The 24,927-nt window shown below is 29.7% G+C and overlaps 2 protein-coding genes across 2 annotated transcripts; one reads left to right on the forward strand and one right to left on the reverse strand.

Annotated features, from left to right (window-relative positions):
- Positions 1 to 5,483: 5,483 nt before the first annotated feature.
- On the forward strand, positions 5,484 to 7,209 carry LOC129291197 (CBL-interacting serine/threonine-protein kinase 14-like). Its single transcript, XM_054928438.1, has one exon. It carries the CDS (start codon positions 5,706 to 5,708, stop codon positions 7,035 to 7,037), a length of 1,332 nt encoding a protein of 443 aa, XP_054784413.1. The 5' UTR covers positions 5,484 to 5,705; the 3' UTR covers positions 7,038 to 7,209.
- A 9,739-nt stretch (positions 7,210 to 16,948) lies between these two features.
- Positions 16,949 to 18,794, reverse strand: LOC129291282 (adenine/guanine permease AZG1-like). The gene has a single exon (XM_054928563.1). The coding sequence runs from the start codon at positions 18,700 to 18,702 to the stop codon at positions 17,011 to 17,013; it is 1,692 nt and encodes a 563-aa protein (XP_054784538.1). The 5' UTR covers positions 18,703 to 18,794; the 3' UTR covers positions 16,949 to 17,010.
- Between the last annotated feature and the right edge of the window lie 6,133 nt (positions 18,795 to 24,927).

The raw sequence follows: 24,927 nt of genomic DNA on the forward strand, positions 1-24,927 counted from the left end.
GAGTTTGAATGCTCTTACATAGAGAGTGAAAATTTTATTTTCTTCAACCTCTACAAAATTACTATTTTTGCCTTATCAGAAAATTAAAAATATAAGAAAGAGAAAATCAGACTAAAAACGTGCTTTTATTTCTTCCTTCCTTCTCTTCCTTCATTTTGAAAATCCTAGACCAAGTGAGAGTGAATGAGTGCTCGTCCTTCACTTGGCTTCTCCATCCTCTCTTCGCTGCTGTTCAGGTCGCCGGTCATGCAAGTGAGCGCTGTGGTTTAAGGACTACATACTTGGGAAGCTGAAATATGATTCAAATATCTCTATTATAAAGATGTAGGAGTTGGAATAGAAGGAGAAGGAATTTGGTTTGAGTTTAAGAATTAACGCACAAGAAGTGCTTGGCAAAATATTTGTTAGAAGAAGTTTTGCTTGATTTCATTTTTGTTGATATTTCATGAATTCTTGTGAAAAGTATGTCAACGTAGGTGTCATTAATTTATGAACTAAATTCAAGATTACTAAGGAAGTTTGATTGTGAAATTGGCTTGTAACTATGTGAATTCTTGATTGTGGATGGGTGTTGATAAATTGTGTGATAAGAGGTTTGAATGTTACAAAGTCTTTTTGAGTGGATTGAGAAACTAGCTATGTTCATAAAAAAACCTTAGTGCAAATTTTGATTTCAAAGTTTTAAATCTGTAATCATTATATACATACATATATAGATGTGTTAATGGTGGAAGAGAGTTTTAAGATTGTTAGAAGTTTATTAAGACTCTAATATATTATATAAAAAGTTTGGAAGGAGAGAAAATCAATTGGTGTGGTAAGATAAGAATCTTGTGCTTTGAGAAAACCCGAGGTAAATGAATAGCACTCCATTATTTTACCAATAAAAATAGTCTGTTATTGAAAATATTACCTTTTTATATAAATTTTTTTAATGATGATGAATATTGAGTACTTTGTTAATTAAATTATTTTACTTTTGGAAATTATAGAATAATGATGAAGGATAAATAAATTATGACATGTGCATGTATTTTTCCTAAAAAAATATACTTCCAAGATTGATGAAAACATCTTTGTTTATTGAACCTTGGAATTCTTAGTTATTTGATTAATGCAAGCTTGTATGTTAGCTATGAAATATTATTTTGATAAGTTTTAATATTTGAAACAATTCATGCGAGTTTGACATTGAAAATGAAAATTTTATTTCAATAATGATTATTTTTCTCCTATGTTTGAAATGTAATTTCTAAAAGGACTATAAACAAAACATTGCTGCTAACGATAATTCTGTTAGCCCTTGGCGAGCCGTGGTCAATGACTAGCTAATTTAATTTTCTTGAGCTCTGTTCTCATGTTTATTATTCATGAGTCTTGTACTCATGTTTGTTTCATGGTTGAAGCCGCGTTTGGTTAACATTACCCTCGTGAACTGTGCATCCATGTTTGTTTCATAGCTCAGACTGTGTTTGGTTACTTACTCTCATAAACTATGTGTCCACCTTTGTTACTTGTTTTGTTAAGTCCTTAAAATTTTAAATTTTTAATTAACTTGTGTAAATAAAATTTCAATGGTTTCAATTAGTAAGCATACTACTTTGATTTTTATATGAATAATTTGTTTTCTTCAAACATAATAGAATAAAGCAATTTTAGTTCACTCTCATTTTATGGTTATGATTAAGATCTACAAGTTTATTATATTGAATTATCATTTTTTTCAATTATTTTTCATGATTATTTAAGTTGATAATTTTTTTATTCTTTAAAACTCTATATTTTTAGGGATACTATTTACTAAAAAATGTTTTGGTCTTAAACTCATTAGCTGACATTGAATCTCCTGCGGATCATGGAAGAGTTTATTAACGACTGGAAAGCAGAGCTGTAGATTAAACTATCTTTTGATGTAAAAATTTAGATCATGAAATTGTATTTTGTGAACTAAATTTTAGGTGCTTCACATATATTATAGATATATCCTTATTTTGATATATACTTCATCTGCTGGGTGAAAGGAGCTAAGTTCCTAGTTATTATAATATTTGATAAGTGCATATTTTATAATTAAATAGATATAAATTTTAGTTTGAATTTGATTATATTTATTAAGATTTTATATCTATTTAATTGATATTTATATATTTTTCCCTCATCACTTAATTATAAGATAAAAAGAAATTTTAATACAAAATTCACTCATATCTTTTTCTCTTTATATTTTGCAGAGAAAACGAATAAACCAAATAGAAGGAAAGAAGAAAAAGAGAAATATATATATATATATATATTAGAGTCCTACATCGACAAAAAACAAAAGAAGAAGCCTCCACCTGAATTATAAATACTCCTCTATCAAGAGGGGAGGCATGCAATCACTTATCTGAGTATCTCAAGAATTCTCTCTGAGATATTTGGAGCTAGTAGAGGCATTCTGAAGGCTGAAAGCGAAATCATTGAGAAGTTTCACAAATTATAATTATTTTTTTCTACTCCTTAATTTTTTCTGTGATCATTTTTCATGATTGAGAATTTTAGAATGGTTTTATTTGATTTTATTATGTATTTCTAAATTACCCAATTAGGGTAGGGATGTAGCCCAATAGAGGAGCTAGTTTTCTATTTCCTTTGTTTTAACTCTTTGCATTTATATTTATGAATATTTTTACTTTTTTTAATTATATTTATTTCTCTTATTCTTCATATTAATTTAATGACTGGCCACCATTTAATCAAATCTATGGGTAGTCTTGATAGATTGGGAGGTGAAGAGAAAACTTAGATATAGAGAACTAAATATAAATAACTAGGATATGAATAGTTCTAGAAATTTGTGGTGACTTAAACTATAACTTCATAATTTAATTAGTTACTTGGGTATAATGGGAACGAATTCAATGTTAATTAAAAAGAGATTAATAATTTAGGAGAATATTAGGACACTTTAGGAATAGTTGTCACTATAATTGATCAGAGTCAATTCAAAGGGTAGAAATTAGCAACCTATAGGGTGAATCCTAAACCCCAACGTTTCAAGTGATTGCGTTTTTATCATTATTATTTTCTTGATTTATTTTTATTCTTTATATTTTTATCAAAATTATCCATTTTATCTATTTTTCTTGAACTATTAATTATTTAAATTAGTAAAAGTGTACCTTTTTTGTGGGTTTGACACCTAAAATACTCCAAGTAATTTATTACTGTGATCTCATACACTTGCGAGAGTGATCAATATTCATTTGAAAATTTGTATTGTAAAATTTTGGAAAATCCTATATATAAGAAAGATCCTGCTGGAATTTTCATAAAAATATTAAGAGTTTATTTTTAATCAAAAGTAGTAAATAATAACAATAATAATAACATATGCAAAAAATTTCTTGAATCAGGCTTGAGTGATGTGTGATTATGTGTATACCCTTGCCAGGCACTTCTATATTTTGGGATGTGACATAAATCTTTCTTTGTTTGTCTTTCAATCTCTAATTCACCCCTCCCAATAAACCTAGAGGGACTAAGGGAGGCTTGGCGAAGAATCCAATTGTGGATGAGTTTGATCTCAAAGAAAGGTAAAGGATAAACATGAAAGTGAGCATGATGAAAGTGAGTTTCATATGGGGTCTGATGAAAGGGAGTTTCATCATCTTTGTGAAAATGAGTTTATTGAAGAATTGGATTCACACATATCAAGCATATAATTTTTAAACTTCCACTTCATCAATAGTGTGGTTCAATTCTTTGAAAATTATTTGAATTTTTTTACTTGGTAATTCATTTTTCTGAAAAGCATTTTTAAACTTTTTGTTGACGTATTATATTGTGAAAAACTATATAGTTTTCTCTATTGTCATCCAAAACATTCTTTACAATGATTGTTTTGCATGACTATTTCATATCTGGTCATATGTATAGAGCTACTTCCTCTCACTATACTCAAAAGTTCATTTAATCAATTTATTCTTAAATATAAATTTAATACTTTTAAATTTTTGACTGCCTGTTATTTTTAAGATTCGAAAAAGATACACAAATAATTTTAAATTTAGTTTAGATATTTAAGATACATCATAACATCTATTATTCATAAATTCCTAAATTATTTATCAAATAATCTAAACCTAATTTTCTTTTAGAAATCAAACTATATCACTATCACACACGATCAACGCAATCAACTAGCAATATATATACTTTAATATACTAAATTTAAAAATCATATTATCTCATAGCATTAAATATTAATTGAATCCAATTCAATCTATTCAATATAAGGAAACTAAAATACAAATTAATAAAAAAAGTTACATCGCGAATATTGAATTAATTTCTAAACAATTTATTAAAAATATTTAAAATAAAATATTAAATACTTGCCTTGCCTCAAGAGATACGTCTTTAAAATTGAGTTAAATTATTTATACATATTAAAATTAATTATAGTGTTTCTGGGCAATCTTTTTTTATAATTTAATCTATTTTTACTTTTTAAGCGTAAATATTTTCATTTTTTTAAGTGTTTAATCTAGAGTAATTTATTTAAAACATTGGAATTATATATCTACATGTAATTATACAATATGTTCTTGTTTTAAAATGGCGTATTATTCTTTAATAATTCACCAGAATATTATATTACACAGAGAAACAAAATCAAAAGATAAATTCAAAAACTAGTATATATTTATCATTTATCAGTTATTTAAAGTCAAATACAACACTAAGACTCCAAGTTAAACACAAACAAACAGTTGGCCAAAAGCGAACACGGTTCAACACAACTTGTTATAGCTGGTAAGAACGAGGGAAAAAACATACAAGTTGTTTGATTGACCCTTTTTTTTAATCAACTTGGATATAACTTTTTAAACACTTTGTTGATCAAACAAACACTCAGAAAGCAAAATCTTTTTTTTTTGTTTTTTGTTTTTAAGAAAGCAAAATCTTAATCACATACTTCACAAGACAAGCTCACGCATATAAAAAGCAGTTATATTTATATCTTTTATGGGATTATTTAAAATTTTATTCCACTTTTATTTTTTAGTCAAAATATTTTTCGTATGAATTTGTGCGGATTCAATAAGTATAAAATCTTTATTCTTAAAAAAATTGTTCATTCTTTAGGATTGCTCATTAGAAACTTGTTCGATTTCTACACAAACACAAAATTCAATGGATAACCGATATAGATATATTTATCAAATAATTGAAGTCAAACACAACACTAAGCCGCCTGAATCCTGATTTAGCCCGATTAAAATTTAAAATAAAACAGTTGGCCAAAATAAAGAACACGATTAAACACAACTGGTTATAGTTGGTAAAAGATATGAAGGAGAAGAACAAGAAGCACAAGATGATAGTGGGCGAAAAAATAATTTGATAATTATAAATTATAAGTGAAACAGATTATATCAAGGTCATTATTCAAGATGTCTGGTTCAATCCCTCGCTGTCGATTTGAAGCTGAAATGCCGTAATATTCCGTATAAGTATATAATATCATTATCACTCACCCTCCAGCATCAATTCCACACACACCCTGTCCCACTCTTCTTCTTCCTCTGTCCCTCATATTCCTTATCACTTAAGCCTTAATTTCCTCAAATTCAACGCTCCCATAGACTTATAATTCACAGCTTCACACAAACGCGCTCTCTCTCTGGTTCCTTCTGCAACATCATCTCGTCTTCGTCATTATGTTTCAAGCTATTCGAGAAATTAACAGGAATATTGCCGATGAAGAAAGAGCATCAGAATCTACTCCTCCGACCAGAGACGAGGAGCCGGAGGGGGTTTTGTTCGGAAAATACGAGATTCGCAAGTTTCTCGGCGTTGGGGGTTTCGCTAAGGTTTACGAAGCTTTCGACGTTGTTACGAAGCAGAGTGTTGCCATTAAGGTCGTGAGCAAGCGCAGGATAGTTGAAGCCCAGCTCACGGCGCAGCTTCAGAGGGAAATTACTATCATGCGCCGGCTGAATCATCCCCATATCGTCAAGCTCTACGAGGTCCTCGCCACCAAGACCAAGATTTACTTCGTCATGGAGTGTGCCCAAGGCGGCGAGCTCTTCGACAGACTTCTTAATCACGGCCTCTTCGACGAAGATCACAACCGTCGGTGTTTCCATCAGTTAATCTCGGCCGTCCGGCATTGTCATTCTCTCGGTGTGTTTCACCGGGATTTGAAGCTCGATAACCTCTTGCTCGACGACGATTTGAACATCAAGGTTTCGGACTTCGGGTTGAGCGCCACAATGGACCAGATCCGACCCGACGGCATGCTGCATACTCTCTGCGGGACCCCTGCTTACTTGACCCCCGAGATGCTCGCCAAGAAAGGCTACGACGGAGAGAAAGTCGACGTGTGGCAGTGCGGTGTCGTTTTGTACGTGCTCACCACCGGGTCTTTGCCGTTCAACGATGCTGACGTGCCGACGATGCTGAGAAGAATCTACCGAGGACGGGTTGGCATCCCCCGATGGGTCCAGCCCGATTTGAAACGGTTGATCAAGCGGTTACTTGACCCGAATCCAAAAACGAGGATTACCGTCGATGAGATTCTGCAGGACCCGTGGTTCAGAAAAGGGTACAGGGAGATCAAAGTCGAGCAGAAGAATTCAGGATGGGAGGAAGACGACAGAAATAGAACCAAGTCCTTGAACGCCTTCCATTTGATATCGTTCTCGTCGGGTTTGGACATGTCGGGTTTGTTCGTTACCGACCCGGAACCTGAAGTTTCGGGCAGCGTGGAACGCATCGTTTCAAAGGAGACGCCGAATAGGATCGTGGAGACGGTGGAGGAGGCGGCCGATCGGGACACAGTGGTGGTGACGAGGAAGGAGGACGGATGGGGAGCGAAGCTTGAGGGGCATAGAGGTAATTTCGTGATATTGATTGGTGTCTACCGGCTAACGGATGAGCTGGTGGTGATTGAGATCAAGAAAAAGGAAAAAGAAGGCGAAAGCGGCGCCCAATTTTGGGACGATAAATTGAGACCTCGAATTTTAGAATTAGAGCATAAACCGGAATAGCCGGTCAAGAAATTATAAGAATTCAGAAATAAGTGGCTTTGCTAATTTTGTTGAATCAGCAAAGCCTGGTAGGTAATAGCGTGGAGGCATGATTATTAAATTAGTTAAGTCATTGGTTTAGGCACAATAAATAATAATAAGTGCCAACTATATACAGTATCATTTATCAGAATGGTTTAGGTGCTTATCAGTTATCACAGCAAGAGCACCATGGTGCGATGATAAAACTCGGACTGTATAAATGTGTTTTGCCGTTTTGGATTAAATTTAGAGTTCTAAAATGATAAATTTATTTTTTTAACCGAATAACAATTTAAAATTTATTTTTTATTTAAAATACTAGATTTTCCAAAATAAAAAATTGTAATAAATAAATAAATATAATAACTTACCCCATGGAAAAATAATAATTATTTTCCCATGCACAGCTCATATATGCACCGATTCTCAGTTTGTTTTTTTGGAAGTTGCATTCATAAAATTAATCATTCTTATATACTCCCTCTGTTAAAAAATATAAGAAATTTTTAACCACATCTCACTCGTAATAAAGTAATTATCTACTTTTTAACTAACTTATCTTTTCATATTCATTCCTATTAAACACCCTATAATAAATATAAAATTATTATCAATAAGAGTACTTTTAAAAAAGGTAATAATTACATCTCAACAGACTGAAAATATTCTATATTTTTTAACATTCAATTCCTTAAAAAATGTTTTGTATTTTTTATTGGAGGGAATATATATATATATATATATATATATTTTTTTTTTTTTATGGATGGGTCCACTCCAATGCTAAGCCCATCACATGCTTCGGCGGCTCGGCTTGCGGATTTTTATATGGTTCACATTCTTTCCTGTGAGTTGTGGTTGACAAAAAAAGAAAAAATGTTCCTTGCGAGTTGTACACTGCTTTGACACCATAATAAATTAAAAGGGCTAAAATGGTTGACAGCCGCCAATTGAACATAGTTAAAGTCATATATAAAGCTATTATCTTTAAGAATTATTTCATCATATTAGCTAAAATGTGGCACTTTATCAAAATTAAATAGACTATTCTAGCACAGAAGGACACAAAACAATAAAGTGTAACATAATAGAAATCAAGCAGTATCAGATGTGAAACAATATGAGAGGGGAGAAGCATAGCCTGAAAACTCAAAGGCTGGTACAAAAATGAACTCGCGATCGACTCTGCCTTTAATAAACAAGGAGATCAGGCAAGAACGATGGCACAATTAATTTCAATAAATTTAAACCATCGATTTCCAGAGAAATAAAACACCATTAAAATGTTGTCTCTGAACAATGGATATTCAAAACAATTTAAGTTCCTTGGTTCATGAATAATAAAGCCGTCGTGTTTGAAGCTTGAGGAATTCACATTATTTGAAACATGTAAATTTAATAATTTTCTGGTGAGTTATATATGTTAAAAGTGCCCAGCGAGCCTTTTTTTTTTTCTCTAAATCTATCTAGCAGCCAATTTTTACCCCTCAGTACTTATACTTTTAGAGCTTCCTTCAAGTAGGCAATGTATAGGAATTACTCTACTGACACATCCACACATAACTACAACAAATATCATTCTAAGCTAGCACTCATTTCATTATCATAATAAGACAGAAATTTTTTGGCCCAAAAAAAAAGACAAATTTAATATTTTGGTAAAAACAATATTTATGACCTGATAGCAAAGGCGTGCATGAGAGAAGTGGTATGAAAAGAGGGAAAGTATAATATAAGTGGTGAATAATGGAATATGCGATGTCATATACCGTATCATAGTGTTGGCAAGTTGAATGAAAACAAGAAACAGCTAACATGAGATTTGAGAATATGGTTATGGAAGCATCCTAGCAACTTGATTCACGCGGTGATCTGGTGGCATGCACGAGTATGATGCGTGTCCAGATAGTCTCACAATTCTCACTACCTATTACGTGATGGGTCCTATCTCCTATGTAAGATATCAGAAATTGCAGGAGCAGCTTAATTTACTTTATTTGAGATTTCTGGTAAGGGAATAAAAATATATTCAATAATTATCGTTTTTTAACAAAAGGATCAACATACACACACATGGATAAAGACATATATGCTTAATATTATATATTTAATATATTTTTATTTAATTAATTTAGGACATGTGAATCTTAATTTATTAAAAATACCAATAACAAAAATTTATTATAAAATAAATAATTTATAAAAAATACACATTTTTTAATTTAATTAAAAATAAATACCTTAAATATATAGTGTTAAATATATAGGAGTAAATATTTCACTATATATTTTGGGTGAGGGTGTGCAAATGCACCGACCCTCTCACCTCAGGACAAATTGCAAGCAAGATATATAAATTTCATAGCATCTTTTTACTTTTGATATTTTTCACCTTTGAACTAAATAAATAATACTTGGGCTCAAAAATTTATTAAATATATAAGATTTTAATGATTGAGATAGAATATAAAAATCATATTTATATATAAGACAATATTAACATGTTCAATATAATTTTTTAAAAGAAAAATTGATGACTGATCTACTTATAATATTACAATTTTAGTTCTAGTGTGATTATTATTTTTAAAAAATATTAATTTTTAAGTTAAATTATCTCACATTGCTTGACTTTAGGTTTTGGTTCCACCACTAGATGTGCATGCATGCAATTGGACAATATTTCCCTTAATCTAGTGGAACATTTGGATCCTCAATTCTTTATGTAATTTTATCTCTTAATATTTAAAAATGTTGCAATGTACCCCTCCCATTAATTATGAGATAATGTTCGTTATTTTTGTATTGCGGGACTCACATTCCTTTCATATGGAAGGGAGTATATTGTGATTTTTTTTTTAATGTTAAAGGATTATTAAATTGCACAAAAAATTTAGAATTCAAGATGTTCTTAAGCCTGTAGTTGAAGACAAAATCATGCTTTTATCCGCGTGTGTGTGTGACGGGCAAATTTTTTTTTTTGGGGGGGGGGGGGAGATTACAGTTGAAACGTTGGCAGGACATATGTTTATATCGTAATTTAATGTATATTGAAAGGAGCGAAGCTAAAAATTTTATTAGAGAGGGCCAAGATAACAAAGCTAATATGACAATCAAAAAGAAAATTCAATAGATTGATATCACTAATATAATATAAGTATTAAAATGCATATATTTATATTCAATTTGGCATATATATAATAAAATTAACACTACTATAAAAAAAAGAGAAGCTTTTCACGTCATTTTTTCAGAACATTTCATGTTCGTGAGGGATATAGATCTAGACGACATAAAAAATTAACTTATTCATATTACTTTTATAAAAGATATAGTTTTTAGAGAAACCACGTCGTTTTTTGTAAGAAGGAAATGTGAATTTTCTAAAAATGGCGATGTGATTTTTTTTGAAATAAATATTAAAATAATTTAAAATTAAATATTTATCATTTCTATTTCATTATTCTAATTAATTATAGTTTTTACAGACTTGAAATCAAAATAAAATTATACCAAAATTGATAAAACAACCAAAGATAATGAAAAAGACTCAAGCAGGGATTAAAAATATCTACAAAGAAAAAGAATTTATGAGTGAAAGTGACACTAACTAAATATTACTCGCTCGAGGAAAAAAGGAGGAGGAGTCATGGATCTCAAAGTTGTCCATCGAATGGGGGAAAGGGAGGAGACGAGGAAAAGAGAGAGTTGTTTGTCGAATGCTCACATTAAATGCTAGCCTTAGATCTCTATTCAGTCTGTTAGCTGTAGCCCTCGATGCTATAAGTCTCGATGCAATAGAAAGGAAGAGAGAGACTTGTTGTGTGGATGAGAGGAGAGATCTGTAGTAAGGGGAGAAGAAAAACGTGCTGCCGTTGAAGGAAAAAAGAGAGAAGAGTTTGGTTTCAAAATATAGAATCATGAAGCGATAGAGGAGCTCAATCTAATTTAAAAAAGATGATAAAAATTCATGTCGCTTTTTTGAAAAAGCAACGTTAAAAATGTCTAGAAATAATAATTTAAAATAATTTATTTTTTATAATTCACTTCTTTTTTTAAAAAAATGACATAAATAACTTACATATCATTTTTTTAAAAAACGTGACATAAAAAATATTTAAAAATTAATAATTTAAAATAATTTATCTTTTCATGTTGCTTTTAAAAAAAGGTGAATTGTAAAAAATAAATTATTTTAAATTATTAATTTTGGAACATTCACCACGTTACTTTTTTAAATAAAGCAATGTAAAAATATTTAAAAATTAATAATTTAAAATAATTTATTTTTCATGTCATTTTTTAAAAAAGGATGTGAATTGTTAAAAATAAATTATTTTAAATTATTATTTTTAAATATATACCATGTCATTTTTTTAGAAAAAGATCATAGATTATAAAAAATAAATTATTTTAAATTATTAATTTTAAATATTTTTCACATCCCTTTAAAAAATGATGTGAAGAATGTTTAAAAATTAATAATTTTAAATAATCTATTTTTTATGTCATTTTTTTTAAAAAAAGGGATGTGAATTATAAAAAATAAATTATTTTAAATTATTATTTTTGAACATTTATCATGTCTCTTTTTTGAAAAAGCGACGTTAATGATCTTACATATTTAACACATATTTATAAAATTATCACTGTCTCTATTTTTTATATTACTTTTACTAAAACTAATGTAAATTAGGGGGCATAAAATGTATATTTTGTAGTAGTGTAAATATATACCTTTATTTTTTAAGACATAAGAATAATTAATTATAATGACAACAATAAATTCTTAGCAGTTTTCTTCTTAATATAAGCTATTATTAAATTGATAAAGATTTCATCTTTCTCATGATTATTGAATAATTTAAATATATTCTTAAGATCTAAAATTCTCTTCAATTTTAAAAAAATATTACTATTTTCTTAGTGAAGTTTTCATTTAATTCTTTCAATGAATAATTATAGTAAATAAATATATCAATATGGTAATAATACTCAACTGTCACAAATTTTTTATGTTGATAAGTTTTAAGTATTTCATAATAAAAACTATTCATACAATAAATTTTAATAGCTTCTTCTTTACAAAAAAAGTAATTTTTCTCTAAAAGAATATATTTAGATAAGAGATTTTATGATAAATATCAAACACATAGCATTTAATATATTTTGAGATTTTAACAAAGTTTATTAATAATAATTTTTATAATTTCGTTCATAAAATATAAAATAAAAAATTAAATTATGTTAATGCTTTAAGAGTAACTATAATATTATTTTGTTGAAAATAACTACATCATATAACAACTAAACTTTAAAGTTATTGAAATTATTGGACTGTACATACATAAAAGACTACTATAAAATTAAAATAATAATTTCATATACTATCTCAAAACTTTTATAATATGTCAATTTAGAGGTTATAAATATATAATTTTTATATTTTATTAAAAAAATTGAAAGTTGGGTGTTGGTCCCCTGTCTCCACCCTTCTATATATATTGAGTGCCATCTATATCTATAGTCAAATTATGCATGAGATTAAACATGATTAATTCTTAACATATATAAGGTGTAGATCATCATACTTGTAAACAAAAAAATTGAACCATCACTCATGCATGTTCAATTGTTCATGCTGTCTCTCTCATAAGCATTCTGCAAATCATTGGCGGAGTGTCGTAGGTTTAGGCAAGCCTCGACCTCACCGGATACCATGTCTAGCCTGATCTGACCTAACTCAGTTTATCATTACGCCATATCTTTGTTATTTAGTCTTCCCTCCATAGGAAAACAAGCGTTGCCTTAAAAACTAACGAAAACTGCCCAGAAAATTCGCATTTAATTATCAATTTGTCATGCAAAATGATGATTCCAAAAAATTATGCTCATTTATAGTTATAATTTTCACTCTTTCTTCCCATGTTAACTCTAATTTGAATAAAGGTTTTGTAAATAATAAATAACTTAATATATATATATATATATATATAAAGATTGATTTAGCAGATAAAGATTATTTAATCCATGATCTATACAGTCGTGTGATCAAACTTGGCCATTGATATGAGACCCTTGTTAATTAATGAATAATCTGTAAGTATCTTTACAATCTTTAATTATCTATGTTCTATTCTCTTTCTCTCCCTTCTCCCTTCTCTTCCTCCTTTCTTCTTTCCCATTCTACATCATATAAACTATTTGCAATCTCTTAATATGCTTTGGTGTATAGTGAGTCGAGTGAGCGCAGCAGCTTGTGCCAAAAACATGGTATAATTGAAGGCAATTGAACAATCACGCGGGGTAAGCTAGCCCTTTTGGATTGTTTCAATCAAATTCTATTATTCTTTTCATTTACATTATTTATTTATTTATCTATATTTAAATAATATTAGAGAGTAAAAAAAAAAAACTCCAATTGATCCCTGCTATTCATGAATGAATGAATATATGCTAGAACAAGGCAGGTGTAAAAAAATTACAAAAAGTTACGTTGGTTTATGTGTATATGAATATTTTATACTACTTTTATCTTAAATTATAGAATAATTTTAAAAAAATTTCATCTTAAAATATAAGATACTTTAAATTAATTAAAATTTTATTAAATGCATCAATTTTAATATTATCTTTCTTTTCTCTATAATTAATTTCAGTTTCTTATCTTTTTAATATATTAAATGATGGGTATTTTTAAAAATTTATATTTTTATTTTAAAAAAATAAGATTGTTAAGTATATTTAATAAAATTTATTAATATGTGAGATTTTATTTAAAAATATTTTATAATTTAAGATGGAAGGAGTTGAAAATGGAAACAGAATCCAGAGACACATGATTAAGCGCTAAATAAAAACAAAATCGAAGGACTGAAGTTGCAGAGAACGTCTATCAGTTACGAATTAATGCCACAGTGAGGGACATGCACAACAAATTACGAGGCAGACTATATAAATGATTAAGCAATTTTGTCACACCTGGAAGTCCTATCTCCATTATATTGAATTATTTCATGGGGTTTTTATGCCAATGCCATGGACTATGATTGAAATTCTCGAGTCTTGAGTGATTTATCTTTCAAATTTGTACTTATTTGTATCAATATGAGATCCATCCGTGTAATTTGGTGCCTTTACGTGATTAATTATTGGCATCTAGTTCATAATATATAACATTTTCTAAAACTCCTATTAAAATTAAAATAATATGGACATTAAGTAGTTTTTATATATAATATTTTTAACTATACTCTTATTTTATTTATTCTTTTTTAGAAAAAAAATTATTAAAATTTAAATTTTCATTATTTAATGAAAAGTGAAATTGAAAATTTGTATATATTTTTTTAAAAGATCAACGTTTCAAATATTGTTTAGAAAATTATAAAATAGTTACCAATACTCCTTCTGATTTTATTTATAAGGAAGAGAGAAAATATAATTTTAAAACAAGTATATTTATCAGGATAAAATTGAGAATTTCTTAAATTTTTAAATAAAGTTAATAAAATTTAATATTTTTTTTAATACAGATAAAATAAAGAGGAAATTAGTTCAATGATCTCAAAAAATACAGCTCTCATAAATTATAAATGAGATTTTTAAATATTTTAAAATATGACCTATTCATAAAATTAATTAAATATATTTTACTCTTTTATCTTTAGATTAAATTTATTATTAAAACAAAGTATATTTATTGTAACAAATCTTTAACTGACTGTATCTTTCTTTTTTTTCTCTGAATCATTTTTTTTCTCTAAATATAAAATTATCGGTGTCTTTCTTCATCGTAGAACTTTTCTTCTTCTTTCTCTCTGTTTTTTCTCAAGGACATTATAAAGAGGACATTAGACATTGAAAAAAAATTTTCATTTTTGGAAGCAAAAGACTAGGCTAGAATCTATTATCTGTCATTAAATTTTTACTATATTCACATCTCTCGGTAAATTTAAAATTTTTATGGAGTGTGTTTGATTCATTTTGAGCAAATTATTATGTATTTTTTATATTACTAATTTACAATACTATGTCATTGATATACATTTGTATATCAATGATAAACAAGTTTATATCTAATTATTTAATTATGTTGATCTACGATAATATATCGGTGATATATATAACAATTTATCAACGATGTAATATCGTGAATCAATAACACAAAAAATACATAATTATTTACCCAAAACATATCAAATATATTCTACAAAAATTTTTAGACTTTTAATTTATCACAAAAAGTCAAATATCTTAACTAATAAAATAAAAAATCATGAATCTGTAGCTCCATTCCCCACCGATGAGCTCCGTTCCGTTGAGTACCGTCGATGTATCTCACCTCCAATTTGTCTCTTATAATTATAACTATAGTTCGCTCACACTGCTATGCTATCTTGAATTTGTCTCTCTTACATTCAGTTCCGTCTTTTCTTTCGCATTTATCTCTAAAAAAAGATTATTTTAGACTATATATCTTGCATTCACTGCATTCATTTTTAGAGATTTTTTTCATTTTGAATCTTCTAGTATTTGCAAAAAGCAAATATTAAAAGGATAGTTTTATAAATTAATTATAAACTAAATATTAAAAATGCTATTTTTAAAATTTAAGAAAAGATAAACTATTTTTTTATTTGATCTTATGATATGAGTTATTTGTGTAAAAACTTTTAAAATAAAATAAAAGTGATTTATAAATAAAAGCAGACAAGTGCTTTATATGGTTGGGAAAGTATGTTTGTTCTGTTAACCACAATTTACTCTAATCATTTCACCTCATGCCTCGTAGGTAACGTTTAACAAAGTTGGGCCTCTTTGTGTGCGAAAGTAGGAAGTTGGGCCTAGGTTCCGCTTTAAACATAAAATATTCTCATGAACTGGACCCTTATGCCCCATTAGAAGTCTTGATAGGCCATCGATTATTGCCCAAAAACAAAAAGACTAATGTGAGTTGAAACTAAGGAATTCGTTATTTGCCGGAGACTATTCTTGGACCCCTTGTATCTTTGGAATTCAGGTTGTGCTATTGAGACTACAACACCAAATGTTGCTAATGTGCATTGGAAAGCTCCATTAGGTGGATTTCTCAAAATTAATATTGATGGTGCTTTCTTTGAAAAATCTGATCATACTTCAAATAGTATTATCTATATGAATCATGCTGGTATATTTTGATGGGCTTTGTTGATAAAGTTAAATCTCTTTCAACTTTCATGACTCGAGTAGTTGCATTAAAACGTGCTTTTATGTTGGCAATTGAATCTTGGTCATAGCAAGGTTTTGTTTGAGAATGATTATAAACTCTTGGTGGATTGTGTTGGTTTTAATCATCCTAATATATACTATTGGAGATATAGATGGGTTATTCATGATTGCATTCTAGTTTTGGCATCTAAGGTAGGATTCCCTCTTCTTCTTACTCCATGCAGGGGTAATTGTGCAGCTAATTTTCTTGCAACTGAAACATTTAAGGAAGTGAGCTCTTTGGGTTGAGTGTTTGTGCTATCACTTTCTTTGTTCTCTATTCTAATCTTTAATACACTCAACTCTTTAAAGTTCTCTGTTGATACTTTCTATTCAGGAGTTAGTCCAAGTATTAGTTAATTTCCTTTGCATTTTTCTTCAGTTTTTTTTCTATCATTATTATTTTTTATTTTGTTATTGTTTGTTGCTTATCAATTAAACTGACTTTCAATGTTTTAGCTGTACTATAAGTTATAATGTTTCTTTCATTAGCTTTGATCAGACACAACAAGGATTAACCAAACATTTTAGCTCTTGCAGTTGAATTTATAACATGCATAACAGAAAACCAATCAAGCACCAAGCATGATGAGCCTATTCTCGAAACAGCACGATGAGTCTTGATCTATTAGCGACAGAGGTATTATTTCTAAATAGGATTAATTTATTAATTATATAACGAAACTATATATTGCATATTCATCTACAGTACTTGAACCACTTTATTATCTTCTCCATTTCCCTTATTTATCACATATCTTTTCACTAATTCCTCTCCCCAATCCCATGCGTGCAACACTACATACGTCCCAATCCCACCAATCAAACCATAGGCTATAGAATACGTCAATGGCATCATTAGTATTGTCACAAACGCTGGTATCGCTTCTCTCATGTCATCCCACTTAATCTCCACCACACATCTCATCATCATCACCCCCACCAAGATCAACGGTGGCCCGACCGCCCATGCTGGTATTGACGCCAACAACGGTGTAAAGAACAATGCCATGAAAAAATACATTGACACTGTTAACGCTGTTAGACCTGTCCGTCCTCCTTCCCGGATCCCCGTTGACGATTCGATGAACGTCGTTACCGGTGAAGTGCCTAAAAGGGACCCGACAACGATGGACGCAGCGTCGGACATGAAGGCGAAATATTGACCCTCGAAGTCACCGTTCAAATCAATAAATCCTGCAAATCTGGCCATTGAATATAATGTGCCTGTTGTGTCCAAAATGTCCACATACAAAAACGTGAACAATGCCTCCCAAAAGCTTCCCTTATCCATACCCTTGAATTTTAAGACACCTAACGTGCTTTCGATCACGTGCACCTCAACTACCTTCTTAAAGTACCCGTACGCTGAATCTCCAAACTCGGTATTGGGAAATGCCGTTACGGACGTGTTACGGATCCACGATATCACGGTTACGAAAACGACACCGTATATCATCGCCCCCTTAATGTTTTTCACTAAGCAATATGCTATAATTACAAACCCAACCATTCCCAGCCAGAATGTCGGACTCTCCATTCTATGGTTCAAACACAGTATGTCATCTGATATTGAGCCACCTGGCAGGAGAGTAATGGTTCCGTTAGTTGCCGTTACAACCGGAGCTAACGCTGCCCGGGAGGATCTCGGGCAGGCTCCGAGCGTGACTAAGGTTGATGGGCTGTACCCGATGAGCCCAATTCCTTGATTGTTCTGAAGCCCAATGAAGGCGAGAAAAAGACCGATTCCTGCCGGGGAAGAAACTCGGACGGGTCTGGGGACGAGTTTGGCGAGTTTGGCCCGAAAGCCGACGGCGGAGATAAGGAAGAAGATTAAACCTTCCATGAAGATTGCGGTCAAAGCAGTTTCGTAGGATATATCACCTGACCCGTGAAACCCGACAACAGAGTAAGCGAAGTAGGCATTGGCACCCATGCCCGGGGCTAAAGCCAAAGGCAGGTTCGCAGAGATGCCCATGATGGCACAGCCAATGAGAGACGACGCTGCGGTGGCGACGATGAGGTCCTTTCGGGTTTTCTGCAGGCAAGCGGCGTAACCCGGGTTGACCGGAGGGAACTTGCAGGAGGCGTCGGGTTGGATGATATGGTGGGTCGGGGCGGTGCAACGAGAAAGGGGGATGTTGGGGTCGGAGCAGAGAGGCAGGCAATCGTAGACGCTGCAGGTGCCACCAGAGTCAGCGAGGATGCTGGCGTTGACGGCTAGAATGTAAGCCATGGTGAGGAAGGTGGCGGTGCCAGCTCGGAGCTCGGTGGTGAAGCTGGTATTTCGCTCGGTGAGCTTGAACCGCTTGCCGACTCGGCTGGTAGCCACGAAGGAGTTGAGCCGAGCCGGGAGTGATGGCTTCTGTGTTTGGAGTTGAACCTGAGCCGCCATTGATTGGTGCAAGCTCAGCCTGCAATACTGTGTGTTCGAGAGATAAAGCAAGACGAAAGCGAGTCTGGGAATTAACTAGAGTGAGTTAATGAGTTGCATTACAAGGCTATAGCGTGTATATATCAAATGGTAGTGGGGTAGTCTTAAGATGGAGCCCACAGTGATGTGGGCCACTCATTCCATAGAGTAGAAGGAGGTATACGAAATTTTTTGGGAACCGTCTTAGGTGGTCATCACCCTGACGAAAACCGTGCTGCTCATCGGGGTGATGCAATTTGAACCTGAATGGTTCATATTTAAAAAAATAATTTAATATTTTTATTTTATATTTTTAAAAAATAAAAATTGTAAAAATTATAAAAAAGTTTTACTAAATAATTTTTGACCATTTCAATTTATATTTAATTTAAAAATTTTAATTTAATATTAAAAATTTTATATTTTTATATATTGACTATCCAAGTGTATTATGTATAATTTAAATTTAAAATTTTTAACTTATAATTTTTTAAAAAACATTTGTAAAAATTTATAATTAAAAGATTATATATTTTATTTTTTAATATTGTATTCATCAACATAGAAAATAAAAACTTTAAATTTGAACCTTACAAATAAACATTTAATATCGAATATGAACTGTTCAGAGTATATATAGATAGTCAATTTAAAAAGTTATAATATTAAATTAGATTACTTAAATTAAATCAGTACTATTCATATTGATAATAAACCTATTTATAAAAAATTATAAATTTTTATTTTAATAAATATAAATTAAAATTAAAAATTAACAAAATTTAAATCATTTAAATTAAATTTAAATGATTCAAATTTTATTTAATGGATGAACACCAAAGACGGACCCTTTGTGAGGCCTTGAGAGTTGGCAGTCATGGAAAAGTTGAAAGTTGAATGATAAGGAGGGAGAATCTGGTAATGGCGTGATGTGATATCAAATTCTATAAGTATAAAGATACATCCATTCCTTTTTTTTTTCTCCCTAAAATGCCTCTAAAAAATAGATAGTATTGTTAAATGAGAAAAAAATAAATGTTATTTTTATATTAATTACACAGACATTTTAATTTAAAAATTTTTCAATTTCACATATATATATATATATATATATTCCTTCTATTTGAAAATATAAGATATTTTTGATCAAATCTTAACCCTCAATAAATTAGTTATTTATTTTTAAACGAACTCTGTCTTTTCATATTTATCCATATTAAATATCCTAAAATAAATATAAAGTTATTTATTAATAAGAGCATTTTTTTTTAAAAAGGCAATGATTAACACCTCAAAAAATTAAAAATGTTTTATATTTTTAAACACTAAATTTCTCAAATAATGTCTTACATTTTTTAACGGGAGGATATATATAATTATTAAGATTAGTTACTTTTCTTAAATTGTTTAAATTTTATTTATATATGTATTTGAAAATGAAGGGAGGATAATAGACAGGTGGGATCTTTCACCAAGAATTCAAGAACAGCATATTTCAACTTTAAAACCAGTCACTCTTTCCGAAACAAATATTGTTTTATGAAATCGTGGAGCTCAAATTTTACTATTGATATAAAAACTTTAGTGTGGGATTTGTTAATTATTCTTTAACCTTTTTTGTTTAAAGAAAAAAAAAACACTGCCCGTCAATAGTCAATGCCCAACTCAAACAACAAATTAAATTAGGAAATCAGCCCATCATAAAGTGGACTTTATTAGTCTAAATCTCAAATCATAATTACTTATAGATAGATACCTAATGAATTAATCATGCATAATCTTCTATTCTATTCTATCAGCCTAACTTTGATATGGTCAATATATGTCAATATGTTGGTCATCTTTTGGAGCAAAATCAAGTTTTTTGCCACGTACTTGAATCAAGGATAGCAAATCTCCCATGATAAATTGATAGTAAGAACCCCTGTCAATGAAACTTAGAGATGCTTTCCATTCCATTTAATTACCATTATTCTTCTGTCCGGTCTCAAATATAAGAAATTAATATCTATCTCAAATAAATCAATAAAATTATAGGTAAAGTTAGTTAAGTTAATAATAAATTTACATTTTATTCCAAATTTCTCCGTTGTATTATGATATATGAGCAGCATTACAATAAAAGACGTTTAATCATCCAAATCAAAGATCAACTTAATTATATTTATTGAGAGCTAATAGGGTATTTTTATTACTAAAATATGATCATTACAAACTTTATTAATGGATTGTGCGCGCAGAACTCTCTATCTCAGGCTTCGTTAGCAATTCGCTGAGGATAAGACTTTTCTTTATAATAGAAATGTGTTCCACGTCCATCTATGATCGATTGTAAAAAGCATTTCTTTTTTGTACCTTGCCTGAATATAAAAATGTAGATTGTAATTAAAGTTGGCGTCTGAATTAATTAATTAATTAATTAATATGAATATGGATTAATTAATTGTTAGTGCAGTTTCAAACTTTCAATTTGTATATGACCAAATACCGAACCCCTAGCAAATTGGGACCTACAGGTTACAGACTACAGTTAAGTATGGATAATACACACAGGAAGTAGCTCTTTTAGTTAGTGAGTCTCCTTCACACAGTAATCGTAAACTAATGAGAGACAAAAGAGATTAATATTAGGTAAAGGGTACAAATACCTACAAAATTTTTTTTTCAGAAATATTCAATATCCTCAAGTGAAAAAATATGCAAAAATATTCATGAAATTATTTTAGTAGATGGGACAGTGCCTAAACCGTGAAAGATGACTGTTAAAGTGACACCTAAGTAGACAGTTAACCGACTAGAGCTAACGTGAAACACAAAATATGACGAGGAAGATACAAAATAGGAGGAAGAATACACATATAAAATATATGTGCATGTATGTTTGTCTCTTCATCATATCTCTCCTAATCCTTTATCCATAGAAATCTGTATCCTTGCACTAGCTCCATTCACACCTACTTTCTTCATTTAATATTATAAGATATTTTTTTTAAAAAAAGTATTATGTTATAATTATAAGATATTTTGGGTCTTTTAATGTGTAAACAATAAAGATTTTTTTTCTCTTCAAAAATACTGTTAATTAAGGAATGCAACTAATAAAATTTTTTAATTGAGACACTATTAAATAAGGGCACATGAAAAGAGTGTACAATTTTAAAAACAATTAACTATATAACTCATTGGAAGGTACTATAATTTAATTAAAAGTATCTTACAATGTTAATGGAGATAGTATGCATAAATGGATGAAAGGTCTTTTTAATTTTTTTTTCTCACATATTGTATATATAATGAAAGATGCATGCATTTGTTAAGTGCAAATTAAAGGGTTATAATTAGCACTAATGTCGTATTGCATGCATGAACCAGCTTCGACAAATCAAATCATGAAAATCAAAAGTGTAATAATTAAACCCTCTCAGTGCCTTGCTTTCTAAAATCCACCCTCTATAAGTGCGTTGTTTTGATTGTTCCTTGAAATGTGGGTTACAGGGTAAAAGTTTAGGTTTTTTCCTTTATAATGCTTTCTTTCTTATGTTGTCACTTTCGTATGATCAACAAACACTGTCCTGTCAAAGAAAACCAAGAGTCCAAACCAACCATGACATTATTAATGAAATTTGGAACTAATAACATTGACTTACTGTGAATGAAACTACTTTTGTTTGGTTGGCTTTCACTTGCTCGTTTGAGTTTCTTTTTGGGATTTGCCCTCCCAGTGTCTGCAGAATTTCAAAAGTTGAAAATCATTTCAAACACGTAAAGTTATGGACCATTTTCTATAGCTAGTGGCCAGTGATGCTTGATCTTCTCTCCATCGATCACTTGAAAAGTGAGATCAATCTCTCTATTTCTATGGAGTAGTGGAGTAGGCACCAAGCACTTTTCATTTTATTTTGAGAATCGCTCTGTATACATTATCGATCAATTCAGTTTCAGGTAACATCATCGCATTCTAATTTTATATTTAAACGACTCTTTCTCTCAATCAAAAGCACATCATTGGTATCATTTTTTAATTTTGATTTTTATATGATTTTCTAATATTTGGTGCTATCAGGTTATATTATTTGATCACTATTAAGTTTTAATAGATCGAGGACAACTCTTCCAATGAATTTTGATATTTAGAGTATAGAATTATTATACTTGGTATATATTCCTTCAACTTCAAGTCTTAATTATAGGATAAAGTTTTAAAGTCATATTTAGTCCTGTATATAAGCAAAGATGTGATAATTAATTTTTCCCAACCTTATAACTCTTCCGCACTTGCAACAAGTAGCGGGCATACTTTTAATTTCTATACAGTATTACAGTATTATTATTATTATTATTATTATAATAAATTTTAGTAAAGGGAAAAATTGAAAAGTGATGCTTTTTTCTAAAATTTAAGATTAAGGTATCAACTTTCACCCCTTTAAGAACACTAAAATTAGTTACCTTTACTTTATAATTAGGACCATATGGAATATACTTCCTCCAATTCCTATATAAAGTACTTCCTTCATTTAAAAATATAAGATATTTTTAACCAAATTTTATCCCTCAATAAAGTAGTTATCTACTTTCAAACTAACCCTATCTTTTTATATTTATCTTTATTAAACACTCTATAATAAATATAAAGTCATTCATCAATAGGGACACTTTTTAAAAGAAAAACAATGATTATACCTCAAAAAATTAAAAATGCCTTACATTTTTTAACATTTAACTCCTCAAAAAATATCTTATACTTTTCAATAGAGGGAGTATATCTAATTACCTCACAGGAATCGATGAAAGGTAGTTAAGTTATTAATTATATTTGTATGAAAATGGAATAAAGTTCTAATTTTATTCCTATTTAACTGAAAAATTTTAAATTTACAATTCTTTCTCATAATTAATAATTTTAAATAGGGCTCGGCAATATTGAGGAAGTATTACTAATAGTCCTCAAATACTTTACATTAAGAAGCTGAGAATTTTTAGAAGGCCAAGTTCCCTGATATGAACTAGAGGGAGTATGTATATTATACATATCAGCATCAAGTGGGGTAGATAGCGGATAGCTGTATGGAAAAAAAAACTCAAGATTAACGATACATCATGTAAAGCATATGGCCGACAAATTGTTGTTGGGTTTGTTATCCAATGAGACAAGATTTCTCCCAACCCTCTTAAAGTGTAAGCCATTAATTTATTCTTTTCAACGTTTATTGTGTTATTAATCTTCAAAACTTTGAGAGTGAATAAATCAAGTTAATTTTAACATTAATAAATTCACTATATATCATAGGTTACTTTTTGAAAAAATAACAATAAAATCTCCCGAATTATATTTATATAATTTAGCTCCTCAAAATATCATAATTCTATTGAAGTTCCTAAAGACATCTGTGTCAATAAAATTTAAATTTAAAAAATTATTTTATTCTTTTTGATAAGTTGTGATTTTTTTTTAATTATTGTGATTCTTTGAAGAAAAGTTATTATTTCTTAAACAAAAACTGTGACTAAGGTTTGTTATTCAATAACATAAATTACATTCGATAAGTTATAATTTTTTGTTTAACTTTTACAATTTACAAACCAAAAGTTATTATTCTTTAAATAGAAGTTATGATTTGAGCTTGTTTTTCAATAACAAAAATTACACTTGACAAGTTATATTTTTTTTGTTTAACTCTTGTAATTCACATAATAAAAGTTATTATTTTTTAAGTAAAAGTGTGATTGAGGCTTGTTATTTTTAATAAAAATAAAATGGTCTTTTATTTTAAAATTTATTGACAAAAAAGCTCTTAAAGACTTTAATAAAATTATAATATTTTGAGAGATTAGATTGTCATTTATATAATTTGAGGAAATTTTATTATCATTTTTCTTACTTTTTTTTTTGCTATAATTAACATGAATATGCAGTCATTTTGTCATTTTTTAAAGAGTGTGTGTGCGTTCTCTCTAAAAAAGTAATTAGAATCCGATGAGTTTAACTGTTTGAAAACTGAATTATACTAATCTATGTCTTCTTTATATATATTAAGTTGGCTTAGGTTAGGTTTGGCATCATTGCTTTGGATTCTGTCCTCGCAGATTAGTCACTAATAGTCACTTAAAAAAACTGCTGTCACTATTAACTAGATATAATTAATCAAATTTTTTCATTAAAAGTATCTTCTAATTAGGAAGTCACTGTAGACCATGGATTTCATG

This window comes from Prosopis cineraria, unplaced genomic scaffold (assembly GCF_029017545.1).
Source record: "Prosopis cineraria cultivar Desert tree isolate PC_DT_omini unplaced genomic scaffold, ASM2901754v1 PC13, whole genome shotgun sequence".
Taxonomy (NCBI): domain Eukaryota; kingdom Viridiplantae; phylum Streptophyta; class Magnoliopsida; order Fabales; family Fabaceae; genus Prosopis; species Prosopis cineraria.